Source organism: Pistacia vera, unplaced genomic scaffold, assembly GCF_008641045.1.
Source record: "Pistacia vera cultivar Batoury unplaced genomic scaffold, PisVer_v2 Contig190, whole genome shotgun sequence".
Taxonomy (NCBI): domain Eukaryota; kingdom Viridiplantae; phylum Streptophyta; class Magnoliopsida; order Sapindales; family Anacardiaceae; genus Pistacia; species Pistacia vera.
This window is the reverse complement of record NW_022195991.1, coordinates 2,340,140-2,354,120: the sequence shown is the minus strand read 5'-3', so window position 1 is coordinate 2,354,120 and position 13,981 is coordinate 2,340,140. Positions and strand designations below refer to the sequence as shown.

General features: G+C 33.0%; 1 protein-coding gene and 1 pseudogene across 1 annotated transcript; one reads left to right on the top strand and one right to left on the bottom strand.

Moving 5' to 3' along the window:
- Positions 1–4,377: 4,377 nt before the first annotated feature.
- On the top strand, positions 4,378–7,004 carry LOC116127372 (probable WRKY transcription factor 74). The gene is made up of 3 exons (XM_031413019.1): positions 4,378–5,591; positions 5,702–5,827; positions 6,556–7,004. The coding sequence occupies exons 1-3, from the start codon at positions 4,870–4,872 to the stop codon at positions 6,701–6,703; spliced, it is 996 nt and encodes a 331-aa protein (XP_031268879.1). The 5' UTR covers positions 4,378–4,869; the 3' UTR covers positions 6,704–7,004.
- Positions 7,005–7,759: 755 nt separating this feature from the next.
- On the bottom strand, positions 7,760–11,790 carry LOC116127356 (annotated as a pseudogene).
- Between the last annotated feature and the right edge of the window lie 2,191 nt (positions 11,791–13,981).

Below are 13,981 nucleotides of genomic sequence, written 5' to 3'. Positions count from 1 at the left end.
GGGTTAGAGAAACATTAAAAGAGAAAAGACAACGTCATTTATTTTGAAAAAAGTTAATACCCTCAGAACGAGATTTATAAAAAAATAGAGGGAGTATATGGTTGTCAGTATTTCGTTAGAATTTTTATTTCATATGCTTAAATTCTAAACAATACAAAGGAGTAATTTATACCAAACCCATAATAATATATACACACATACCGAATTTTGGCAATACATAACATAAAGAAATGGAGAAGAATAAAGGTAAATACATGATCTTCCTTCCAAGGAAAACCCTACTGTTCAGCGTGACCCTTTTAGTAGCGATAGCCAACTTTTTATTCTTTATACGTGTTTAAGTCAATCTCTATAATTAATTAATTAATTGCTGTATATTAATTAATTAATTAATTAGTAGTATGTAAAAAGCTGAAACCAAGAAAAGTAGAAAATTATATAGTGGCATTGGCATATGCTGCTGTCAAACTTAATCATGCCCATTAATTAATTAAATATTATAATCACACATTCACACTAATTAAGACATGGTTGCCAGTTCATTCTTTCAATTAATACAATATAATTAATAATATATATCCTCAAATTGGTTTCATATCTCTAGCTAATAGTGGAGAAAAAGCTGTTTCATTAATCATTATTTATTCTTTCTTACAAATCAATTTAATTGCGTAAAGGGTAGGGTAGGTTAGATGTGCAAAAAGTAAACTACATGTTCCCACCTAAATATCAGCGAAATGGCAACTTTTCATATTTAAGTTATTTCATATTTTCGCCCTTAAATTAGGATAAAATTATTTAATATAACAGTAAAAGATTAAAGTGGTCATTTGTATTATATTAAATTTAAAATAAAAATAAAAATTTCAAAATTACTCTCTATATTTCAAATTTCTTTTACAAGCACCCTTAAGAATGAAGATTTACTATTGTAGGCACACATTAGTAAAAGGCAATGCACGTTAGCAAGTGTCACCACCTTCGTTCCCAGCCATTTTCTAGCCAATTCTGACATCTAAAATCACTTCTAAGACCACCTATTGAACCCTCACCACCTTCTCTTCAAAACTCATATCTTCTTTTGTCGTCATTACTCTCTATTTCGTCGAAATTTGCGTCTTTTTTTTCTTCACACAATTGCCACTTCCAAGCCAAATTTTGGCCACCTCTGATCTCCAAAATTCGACCTACCACCACCAAAAGACTCATCAACCTCTCTACTTCCAGAGCCCTAACAACTCAAACCGAGGTTGCTCACTGTTCGCTGCTAGCCAACCTTAGGGTTTCTTTGAGTTTAGGTTTCAATTGGAGTAGTTTGGGAGTTGATTTGGTTGTCTTTTTGGAGTGATTGGTTGTTTTGGTTGTCTTTTTGGAGAACAGAGAAAGAGGTGGAGAAGATCCCGGAAGTCAAATCTGGCTATTAAAGAAGAGGAAGGTTGAAGAAGATGGTATTATTGAAATAAATTTGAAAATAAGATGATTATTTTTCTAATTCTACTAATTTATGGGTTAAAAAGTAATTTATTAATTTATTTGTTAAGGGCAGTTTGATAATAACACTTTCTATAATGTGTCAGACATAAAAAAATTATTAACAGTGTTAATTTAACGGTAAGAATATAGAATAAATGAAACTAAAGATGAAAACTTGTTATTTTATTAATCTTTAAATGGGAACATGTCGTTTACTTAAAAAAAAGTAAATTTAGATAACAGTATAATTTATGAGCTACCCAATAATTAAAAATTATATAATACTAATTATTGACGTGATACTACAAATTAATACATACATATCAGATAGTTACAATCAGACTCTTATTCACTAACCAAGTGACTTAATATATAGTTAAAAAAGTTATGAATAAGAGCAATTAGAGGCATCAAAATTTGAACATAATGGGAGAGGGAGAGGGAGGGGGAGAGGGAGAGGGAGCGGGAGCGGGGGTCCAAAGGGGACAAGAAAATGAATGTTCCCTTTGACTGGCTCCTTGAAAGTTGGCCAAGAATACAAGATGTTTTGTCTTTAATTTGTATAAGAAGAAGAAGGGTCACGGGGTGTTGTCTATTTTGATTTCTACTTACATCAAATATATTCAACCTTGTTTTGGTACAAATCATGAAACGCCCTAAACCAATATATTATAATCATCAATTTGTTCACCAATTACCATAATAAATGCTCCAACCTTCTTCGCATAATATGTCGTCACCCTTATTTTGGTCGGAATATTACAAAACATATGTTTTTTATATATAAACCTTTATGGACCACGTTAATTTTATTTTTATAAAAAAAAATTATAATTTAATAGAAGTGTTGTTAAAAAAATTTATTATTTTGACTTAGAACCTATTTGACTGAGTTTATGAAAATTAGTTTATAAACAGTTAGTAATTATAAGTTAATTTGAGGTTATAAGCATTTAAAATTTAAGCAGTTACGTGTTTGGTTAAAGTACTTATAAGTGACTGATAAGAAGTTGAAACGTTTGGCAAAATGTGGCTTATAAGTATATTTTATTATTAAAATAACTAAAAATGGTACTACGTTATTAAAAATAAGGGTATATGATAGAATTTCAAAATAAAAAGGGGATAATGTGATAATATATTTGGTTAAAGTAACTTATAAGCCAAAAAAAAAAAAAAAAAAAAAATTATCTTTCCTCTATCTTTTTTTTTATTTTTAGCTTATAAGTTTAAAAAAATTATAAACAAACAAGTCAGCTTAATTTTAAAGTTTATAAGCTAGTTTGACCAGTTTATAAGCTTAAACAAGAACCCCCTATTTATCCTTAAGTACAAGTGGTATAGAGGTAAAATATGGAATGCATTAATAATTAATAAATGAAGCATATGAAATCTAAGGTATAGACATTGATAAAAGAAAATAGACACAGTTTCAAAAAACTAGTATATATATTTTTTATAATATACAAATAATTATTACTATATGAAAACAAGTTTTTTAAAACGGAAACTAGAAAAATTATAATTTATTACAATGCAGAGTTTATTCTTACTTATAACTAGTCTAAGTTGGGACTACAATTTTTTATGACTTTATAGAGGTTATTTTCATATAGGGTATCACTATACAAATATTTTATTGTATAAAGTGCATAAAATAAATAAATATTTTGTTTATGAATTATCTAAACGTATGCACTTAAACATAAATTCAGACAACTATTTGTTATTAAATTAAATTTTAAAGGTCAATGTATCAAAGGTAATACTACACTTACAACTTAATCTCATAAACTTTTTCTTATAATCCTGACGAGACAGCTTATAATTGATCAGTTCGTAAATGGATCTTGTCTGCTCGTTATGGGTCTTGTCTACCTATTTACGAATTTACCAATTATGAGTTGTCACATCGAGATTATAAGAGAAAATTTATAAGATTAGATTGTGAGCTAATCTTTATCCATGTATTAACTCAAATTGAAAGGCTTAAAAATAAGATTACAATGAACATCAATTCATCCTAAAATCTAAAAAAGTAAATTCAATTATAAAATAAATTCAAATCTTTTATGGAGAACAATGTTTAAACAAAAGTATTCTAATTTTTTTTTTTTTTTTTTTTTTAATCCATTCTTCTTCTTCTTCGATCCATGGGTAAAATAGTTTTCAAAAGGGGTAAAAGAGTAAATTGGTTAAAAAATAATACATAATAGAATGGAAGAAGGATGGGCAGACAGAATCTCTGTCAGGTCAACTGTTGTCTTGACTTGGCTGCTGGTCCCACCTACACATACAGACAAAAATACTTTCTACATCCACGTGTCACGATCTCTACCGTCCGTTCATTCTAACGGTTAACTGGGGTGTTAGATTGGAGCTTTAGGCCCTACTCTTGGTGGCGGACCTTCTCACAAAAGGCCACCCTAAACTAAAGTAACCTAAAATTAACCACTTTTGTTTTTTATTTATTATAATTTATTTTGTCATTTACTTTTTATTATGCCTAATTGTTGAAATTTCAATGTTTTATTTTTATATAAATCATTAAATACCGTGATTAATACAAATATTAATTATTCATTAAACATCAATTTTGAATTCATTCAATTCCATGGAAATATGAAAGTTACCCTCAAAAAAAAAATAACTTTAAAATATATTATAAATTTAGAATAATTAAATAATTTATTTTATTTTAAAATAGGATAATTTTTTTTAAACAAAAAGAAGAAAAAATATCGAGTGCTTTGGTGTGAGACCCGCATGAGGATCTTGAGCAGAGACTTCAGTTTCTTTCTGGTCTCTGTTGTCTGTTTGCATTGGACAGAGCACTCTTTCGCTTTCTCTATTTATCTCTCTTTTCTCTTTGATTTTTATTTTTATTTTTTAATTTTTTGAGTTTTGAACAAGTGAAATTTTAATTAAAAGAGACTGTTTGTTTTCTTTGTGTCATTTCAACAAGTTCCATAAAGTGATCAAAGTTTTCTTTCACATCTTTTTATTCAAACTATGGGATAATTTATTTGGGATTCCTCAGCTCTAACTTCACTAAGCTTTTCTTAATTTTTGTCTTCTTGTCATATGTTATTTTTCCTCTTCACTTTACTTAGAATGATTTTCCCATAACAAGAGAAAAAAATTGGTTAATTTTCATTTGGGTACTTGTCTTTTACTTTTGATGATTTCAATATGATATCATCATCACATTCAGCTTTTGTTTGAAAAGATTTTGAATTCCCATCTCAGTTTTTCTTGTTTGCAAAATGGGTTTGGGTTAGTTTCTTTAATGAAGATAGTTTTGGCTCTCTTTTTCATGTTTGTCTCATCTTGGTCTTAAAGTGTTTGTTTTTATGATGGTTTTCCTTGGGGTTTGATTTTTAGTGTTTGTTGAACATGGAGGAGGTTGAAGAAGCAAACAAGGCAGCTGTTGAGAGCTGCTACAGAGTTCTTGGTTTGTTGTCTAAACAAAAAGATCATCATCAAGTTCAGTACAGGAACTTGGCAGGTGAAACTGATGAAGCTGTGTTTAGATTTAAAAGAGTTGTGTCTCTTTTAAGCTCAAGTTTTGGTCATGGAAGAGTCAGAAAGTCGAGGAAGAAACTTTCATCGTCTTTGCCTCAAAATATTTTCTTAGACAGTCCTAATTACACACCAGTTTATTCACCAAAACCTCTCCAAATAATCCCAGCTGATCCTATGCAGTTGCCGCAAAACTCATCTCCAAAGTTCCGTCTCCAACCAATACCATCACCACACTTTCAGTTTATGCATCATCAGCAACAGATGCAAAGGTTGAGGTTTCAACAGCAACAGCAGAAATATCAAGCCGATATGAATATGATGTACTCTAGCAGGAGTACAAACAGTGGCATGAACCTCAAATTTGATGGCTCTAGTTGCACACCGACCATGTCCTCAACAAAGTCACTAATATCATCTTTGAGCTTGGATGGAAGTGTGGCTAACTTTGATGGGAATTCTTTTCAATTGATTGGTGTGCCACAGCATTCAAGTCAGATCTCTCAACAGTCCAAAAGGACTAGGTGTTCTGTTAGGGGAGAAGATGGGAGTATGAAATGTAGTACTGTTGGTAAATGTCATTGCTCAAAGAGGAGGTTAGATTTTAATTTTTTTTTTTTTTTTTTTTCCTTATTTGTGCTGTAATTTCAGTGTTGTTTGTTGTGTTTGAGTTGAGACTATTAACTTGTTTTGTGTGTTTTTACAGGAAACACAGGATAAAGAGGTCAATCAAGGTGCCTGCCATCAGTAACAAGGTTGCAGATATTCCTCCTGATGAGTATTCATGGAGGAAATATGGACAGAAACCTATTAAGGGATCTCCACATCCTAGGTAGAGAAGATCTTCTTTTGGCTTATGTTTTTGTTTACTTGTCCAAATCAGGATTCCGTAGGCTGAAGAAACTTTACAAGTCCAAATTAACTATTTAGTGTCAGTGTCCAATATATGAAAGAATTAGAAATAGTGTTTTTTTTTTTTTTTTTTCAATTGATGACAAGCGTCCAATTTATAGCAAGTGGTTTTAGATCATGTCTAGATTCCCATAACAAGTCTTGCATTTCAAGTCCCTAAAGGAGAAGGGTAGGTAGGATGAGACATTAGAGTAAACATAGAATGCTATATTTAATGAATCTTAAACTTAATAAGAATGGATAACATCTACTAGTAACAATATTGCCACCAATTTTGACATATTGACCCAAATGAAAAACCGAAAAACACACACAAGATAACAAACAATTTTTTTCCACTCTGGGATGTTCAGGCCCATGTTGTGCTTTGTGTTCAAGAGTGTACTGAGCCTTGGACAAAGTAAATCATGCCAGTATAGGCTCAACTGAGGCCCAGATTGAGCCCTGCTTCTTTAGATTGAACTATGAACAAGTCAAGCACTAGAGGATACTCATTCTTATTCATCTTCTAATAAATTATAAGAAGTGTAACATCACTACTGTCTTATTGACTCATATATGTTGTCTATTTGTGTATTAATTAATGTATGTGATACTTGTAATATGAAATTTTAGCACATAACTTACTAATAAGCTTTTAAAATGCAGGGGATACTACAAATGTAGCAGTATGAGAGGGTGCCCAGCAAGGAAGCATGTCGAGAGATGCCCTGATGACCCTTCGATGCTAATTGTAACCTATGAAGGCGAGCACAGCCATTCCAGGTTACAGTCATCGCAATCCGCCCATACATGAAGCTGTACCGCCAACATCGCCAGCTTACAACTATCCAAACCAACCAAAATTAGTTAATCTGTAATTGTGAATTTCTGGTGTATATAATTTGTAGTTCAAGTTGTGACTACAAATGCTGGAGCTAATTACTAGTACTTCTCTATTTGCTTTTTGGCTTTCTGTGTCTCTGCAAGTGGAGCCACAGAAGAAACAAGGCTAAAAGGCTCTTATATATGTTAGGGGTTGGCTGTAAAAGCTTAATTATGTTGCTCTTGTTTGCAAGTTTTTTGTTTTAACTCCATAGGTTTTTTTGAGTGAATTTCAGTTTTATAATGCATGTTTTATATAGTTTCTTCTTTCTTCTTTCTTCTTCTTCTTCTTCTTTATTTTTTATTTTTAATAATATCATTTGAGTTGGTCAGATACAGCTTCTTCAAATAGAGCTTATAGAAGCAACGCCTATTAGAGTAGAACGCTTATTTGGTTTATTCTTATATTATAGATATAAAGCATATTCAAGTCAAGGTTTTAAAACCGAGCTTGGGGTGAGACCCAGCAAAGTGGCTAGGTTCGGGTTGACCGGTTGAACCAGTTTGACCAGCAGGTCAAATCGATGACGTCAGCATATAAAAAGATTTAAAATTCAGCAAATATACCCTTGAAAATTATTATAAGTTTTTACAGGTTTGAAATCTTGCAAAAATACCCCAAATTATATTGTCAGTGTTGACAACCGAAGCCAAATAGGGCATATTCTGGTGTCAAAAACACACCCCATCACCACGAAAAGTCTGCCCTTAGCTTCTTGACCAAAACCCATCTCACCCCACCCTAGTTTGCCTCACTAATCAGGTTGTTGCCACCAATTTATTTTTGCAATTTTCGGTCATTTTACTTACCGAAAATCACATCTGTCGTCACCTTTCCACTCACCGACCCTTCTTCTTCAAAAGCCCCAACATCCCAACCACTAATTGTTCGTCGATCATTGTCTTAATTTCTAGGGTTTGCCATGAACAGTGAAATTGGTAACTCGACCTAGTGAAGGCGGTTGAACCGCTCAAGCCAGGTGAGGGTTCAAAACACTGATTCAAGTTACTCTACAGAAACATTTTTTTTTTCAAGAATGTTTTTCAAAAAAAAATAAATTCAAAAACACATTTAATACCCTTTAAGTGAAGCTAACAAATGCTAAAACATCCTAAAATATAGCATTACAACTTAAATTAGAACTCAAATCAACAACCGACCGTTTAAATGGTTGCCCTTAATTTTTATTCTCCGCAATGCCGATGTGATCACATTTACATAAACCCTTTTCATGGATGGTCTCCCCAGCCGCTTACGTAATTCTTCACTCCTGTTTTTGTAATTATTGAAGCAATCACTAATCTGTTTTACAAAACAAAAAACAAAATCAGAAGCAAACCTTGTCATGATAAACACTAGAATTAAATCCAAACATGTACAAAAAATGAAAAAGAGGCATAAGAAACAGAAAGTCCAGTACGAATCTATTTGTGATAGTTAATTTGGCAACACTAAAAAAGTTTTAATATAAAATTAGTATCAATCTCAACTTTGTAAATGTACCATTACACTACGAGAATTACATGATACTACTAGATAAAGAAGAGTTAGAAAAGTACTATTAAGATTTAAGATTACAGAGTTGGGGGAAATAGGTAGGACTACATGAAACAGTACATGCTAAGCCACAGTCTGTTGAGCCTAAGCAATGAAGAAAAGTTTCACATTCTTGTCTACAGTTGACAAGCCCCTCAAGATTAGCATCAGCCCTTTCATCGCCCTCTTTTCTCCCTCTTTCATCACTCCCTTTGTCCAAATTACACCAACCAAAACTAAAAGAACCCAATAACCTAACACCCTATATCTTTTCATGTTTGTGATCTCTACATCTCTCTCTTCTTGTTCTCGCTCTAACTCTTCCTTTCTCTCTTTCTTCTAATTTGTATTTATAAGGTCATTAATTAGCATGCCATTGAAGACTGTGCATTCTGCAATTAAGAGAAAGAACACTTTTGTATGTATGAACTATGAAGAAGAGTAATGCTACTTATATAAAGTTGGGATCTCTAATGATGTGTTAACATTACATTAGCAATAATACTACATATACAAAGATAGGTATACAAAGTAATGTGGTAAAATATGAATAGAAGAGTGAATATAATGAGTTTTGACTATTTATTCACACTTTCATTTATTTTCTGACACATCCCTTTGTATATAAATTTTTGTTAGATGATTTTGTATAAGTAGTAGGACTCTCACATTAACTACATGTAAAAATTTCCGGAAGAGTAAAGAATATTATGTTCTGTAATATATTACAAAAAAAAAAAAAAATTGTTCTACAGCAGTTTTAAGGTTTTATATTTAAGAATTTATCTCTATAAACAAGTCATTGTATCTTAAATGCTAGATCATCATGTTTCTATATCTATTTTACACCATGAAAATATGAAATTTATCTTGAAGAAAAGTGCTTTTTAGCTCTATTACATGTGTGAAATCGACAAAATAAAATTCAAATGTACCCATAAATTTCAAATATTTCCAACATGTGTTCGGAAAAGGAATTTAAAAAATGAAAAGGGGAAGTGGGATGTGATGATTTCAAGATTCAAGAATGTCTGTGACAGTTGTTTGTAAATATAACCTGAGAATGTTTTATAACTTTTTTAAGTTTTGACAATTTCATATGGTTTCATATGTGCTTCTAGTGGACGAAGCTCCACCTAATAAACCTGATTAGATAAGAAGTTTGAAGATGTTAATAGACCAGTAATAAGTTCCATTAATGGAAGCAACAAAACTTACATTGTCCATCCAATGCTGCTGCATAAGACAGAGTTTTCTCTTAAACTTTGTGCCGGGAAAGAACACCTTAAATTTGCATGCATCTGCTTATTGGCTTGGTATTCAACATTACAGGGGAACCTGCAGGGGTTCAGATGTTAGAATTTTTCTTTTTGACAAAAATTTCTCTTGTCACCTGTTGCTGAGAATGATAGCCGACCGTGAAGCTTAGCTGCCCAACAATCCCCTTAAACTGCATTTGTCATTTGGTTACATAATTGATGATGTTGCAGAATGAAGAACATTATCTTGCTTACAGACAATTCCAAGAACTACCCTTGCACAAAAATTCTTCCACCTAATAACCCTAGCAAACAAACAAAGAGAACAACCATGGAAATCATGCAAGCATATGAAAGAAAGAGCAAGCAGTGGATATACAGAGTATACCTAGCAGAAATCTAGAAATTTTCATACTTTGTTGTCAAAAATGGTAGGTTGATATGTTTGAAACTTCTACTTTTCCATTGACTCCAAACCTGGGAATTGTCCGATATCATATCCTTCAAGGGGCCGAAACTCATTGTGTAAACCAACAGCAAACTCCTCAGGACAAACTCTGCCACTTTGTAAATAATCTACGATCTGAATTGAAAACCCCAGTAAATTATTTTATACACAAGCAATCAAGATTCCATGTTTATATTTCAAACATGATTAAAGCCAGCATCATAGATTTACCATATAAGTCTCCATATGTACATCCTATATAAAAAGAGTTGAATTATAGATTTATAAATGAATAACAAAATACATATCTATGCACAAAGAAGACCTCAAGAAGACAAAAAGAGAATTATATTTGAGCTTACATTATCGGCAAGAGCCATGCCACTTAAGGCTGCATACTCTAAACTTGAACCCAGAAACCAATCACCGCAGAAACCAGCCCTTCCATGAGGGTCAAAGATACATGGGATACCTGGAGTGTTAGTCAAAAGGGCTGCACCCCTACACAGCTCAAAGTAGAGAAATCAATCAAATGATTGCAGAATAGAAAGCATAAACTATTCAAAGAAAAAAAAGCACTTAAAAGGAAAAAGTGTATGTTTAGTTAAACCACAGCATATTTGGTGAAGAGCAAGTTGATGAAAAAGCCGCATGTTGTGATGAAACAGAGTCCAATAAGTATCATTTTCTAGGTTTACATCTTGTGTCTACACGATCCAAGGATAGATCTATGTCTAACATTTAATAACCATATTTATTCATTTTTCCTATAATAAATAAAAAGCCTAAGCGATATATCTCAAACTTTTTAAGAATCCAAATGGAAATTCCGGTAAATTCTAGCCCACATGTAGAGCTCCTTAACTTTTCAATATCCCCATAGTGAATAATAGAAACACCATGCTCTTTGTTTCCATTCTACATCATTGGAGGAAGTATTAACATCTAGGCCCTATGAGACCTTTGTGCTCAAATGTGTCTTGAGCCTTTTAAGAGTTGCTAAAGATCAGAAATTGAACATACTAATGCACTTATTAAAGGCATGTCAAAAAGAGACAGTGTTTTACCATAATTGACTCGAGTGTAAAAGGGCTTCTGAAGCGAACACTTTTGTAGTCCGAGTGCAGCTTCAACACCTTCAAGCATATCTGTCTTCACCTTCTCTGCTGTGGCAGTCGGGATGTTTTCCTAATAACATGATTAGAACAATTTCAATATCTTTGCAGAAAACCTTATTGCAATCGTAACTAAAGTCATCTTTATTACACCAAAAGGATGTCCTTAAACTGCAACATCATATTACATTGGCATCAAATTTAAATGAATGTGCACATAAAATTGAATTCATTGTCTTATTTAAATAGTTTGGAGTCATCCAAGGAAAATCCTCTCCTAGTTTTCAATCTAATGCCATTATTCCAATGCGTGAGAGAAAACATGGAGCTTCAGTATTCACATATATTGAATTCAACTATGGGTTAAACCAATCAGCAAATACTGTGTGATAATTGCACATAACCATGTGTAAACATGTAAGTAAACTCTGGAACCTTGTTTTGCTTTCCAAAAGCTGCAGTCCTGAAAAAGGTCCAACATTGAGGACCATTAGCTCAAGAACCCAAAAGTTTCATTGAGAGAATTAACTCCTTTAACAAGGGCTCCTTGTGAACTCCCCACCTATTGGAAGGGGGTCCTCAAAGGCTGCGAGGAGAACCCATATGGAATTCAGTTTCAGCCTCTACAAACAAGGATGATGGAAGCATGAACAAAAACATTTTAGGCTGGACCTAAAGGACTAAATATAAAGCATAGTCTAGATTACAGTAAACAACTTAATATTTCATGGATTACCTTCACTTGTCAAGCACTGAGAGGTATGCCTGATGAACCAAGCAAGCAGTTCGCACATTTTCCTATCAGTACATGGAGGAATTATTGCTATCAGAAAAAGCCAAAAAGTAAACACACACACACGCAAAGAAGATTAGAAGTTGTATAATTAAGTAATGAAACAAAAAGGGTACTTGCACCACCTGGTCTTCCAGATCCAGATACCTACTCTTAATTACTAAAATTTATACAGAAATCTTCAACTCTTGAATAACACCAAAATCTTACAGATTCAAGATATGATTTTTTTTTTCCCAAAATGAAGCAAATTGTAACATTTAAGTCAATATAACAAATAAAAAAAAGAACATATTCTTAACACAAAACAGAAATACAATAACATTAAACTAAATTCATTTGTAAAAGCGAGGGCAGCACTAAATCACCATGATGAGCGATAATAGTTATATCAAACTACCCACGAAGTTTTCCTTTCTCACTCAAGTACCACATCCCATTAGAAGGCTCAAGTTTACTTATCCAGCAAGGTCTCACAATGTTAACCAAAGATGTCCGCAACAGGTATCAAGAAATTTTCAGACATGACAGGAAGAACAAAGGAGTTTGACTTACCTAATACAAAATTAACGGCATACTATTATAAGATGTAGCATAAACCTTAATCCTTAATCGAACCGGTAATATTACAGGTAGGCCAGCGTTAGAAAAGATCAGTTACCTGAACCAATAATGAGTCGCAAGACGGTGCATCCCATTAGCAGCAATATATCTTGGAGGGGAAGAAGGAAATGGAACAAATCACCCACCCACTTCAAGCTCTCCGATCATGCCTTCCTACTGCCGCACCAGACCTCTCTCCAATTCACCAAACCAAGAATCAGTTACAGTAAAGAACTGAGCAGCATGATCAAATATCAANAAACCACAGCATATTTGGTGAAGAGCAAGTTGATGAAAAAGCCGCATGTTGTGATGAAACAGAGTCCAATAAGTATCATTTTCTAGGTTTACATCTTGTGTCTACACGATCCAAGGATAGATCTATGTCTAACATTTAATAACCATATTTATTCATTTTTCCTATAATAAATAAAAAGCCTAGCCGATATATCTCAAACTTTTTAAGAATCCAAATGGAAATTCCGGTAAATTCTAGCCCACAGGTAGAGCTCCTTAACTTTTCAATATCCCCATAGTGAATAATAGAAACACCATGTTCTTTGTTTCCATTCTACATCATTGGAGGAAGTATTAACATCTAGGCCCTATGAGACCTTTGTGCTCACATGTGTCTTGAGCCTTTTAAGAGTTGCTAAAGATCAGAAATTGAACATACTAATGCACTTATTAAAGGCATGTCAAAAAGAGGCAGTGTTTTACCATAATTGACTTGAGTGTAAAAGGGCTTCTAAAGCGAACACTTTTGTAGTCCGAGTGCAGCTTCAACACCTTCAAGCATATCTGTCTTCACCTTCTCTGCTGTGGCAGTCGGCATGTTTTCCTAATAACATGATTAGAACAATTTCAATATCTTTGCAGAAAACCTTATTGCAATCGTAACTAAAGTCATCTTTATTACACCAAAAGGATGTCCTTAAACTACAACATCATATTACATTGGCATCAAATTTAAATGAATGTGCACATAAAATTTAATTCATTGTCTTATTTAAATAGTTTGGAGTCATCCAAGGAAAATCCTCTCCTAGTTTTCAATCTAATGCCATTATTCCAATGCGTGAGAGAAAACATGGAGCTTCAGTATTCACATATATTGAATTCAACTATGGGTTAAACCAATCAGCAAATACTGTGTGATAATTGCACATAACCATGTGTAAACATGTAAGTAAACTCTGGAACCTTGTTTTGCTTTCCAAAAGCTGCAGTCCTGAAAAAGGTCCAACATTGAGGACCATTAGCTCAAGAACCCAAAAGTTTCATTGAGAGAATAAACTCCTTTAACAAGGGCTCCTTGTGAACTCCCCACCTATTGGAAGGGGGTCCTCAAAGGCTGCGAGGAGAACCCATATGGAATTCAGTTTCAGCCTCTACAAACAAGGATGATGGAAGCATGAACAAAAACATTTTAGGCTGGACCTAAAGGACTAAATA

What these genes read in the sequence shown, in the direction of transcription:
- LOC116127372 (XM_031413019.1), top strand. Translation starts at nt 4,870, where the DNA reads ATGGAGGAGGTTGAAGAAGCAAACAAGGCAGCTGTTGAGAGCTGCTAC. An exon ending in TGTCATTGCTCAAAGAGGAG is followed by an intron (nt 5,592 to 5,701) that starts GTTAGATTTTAA and finishes GTGTTTTTACAG; the next exon opens with GAAACACAGGATAAAGAGGT. An exon ending in AAGGGATCTCCACATCCTAG is followed by an intron (nt 5,828 to 6,555) that starts GTAGAGAAGATC and finishes TTTAAAATGCAG; the next exon opens with GGGATACTACAAATGTAGCA.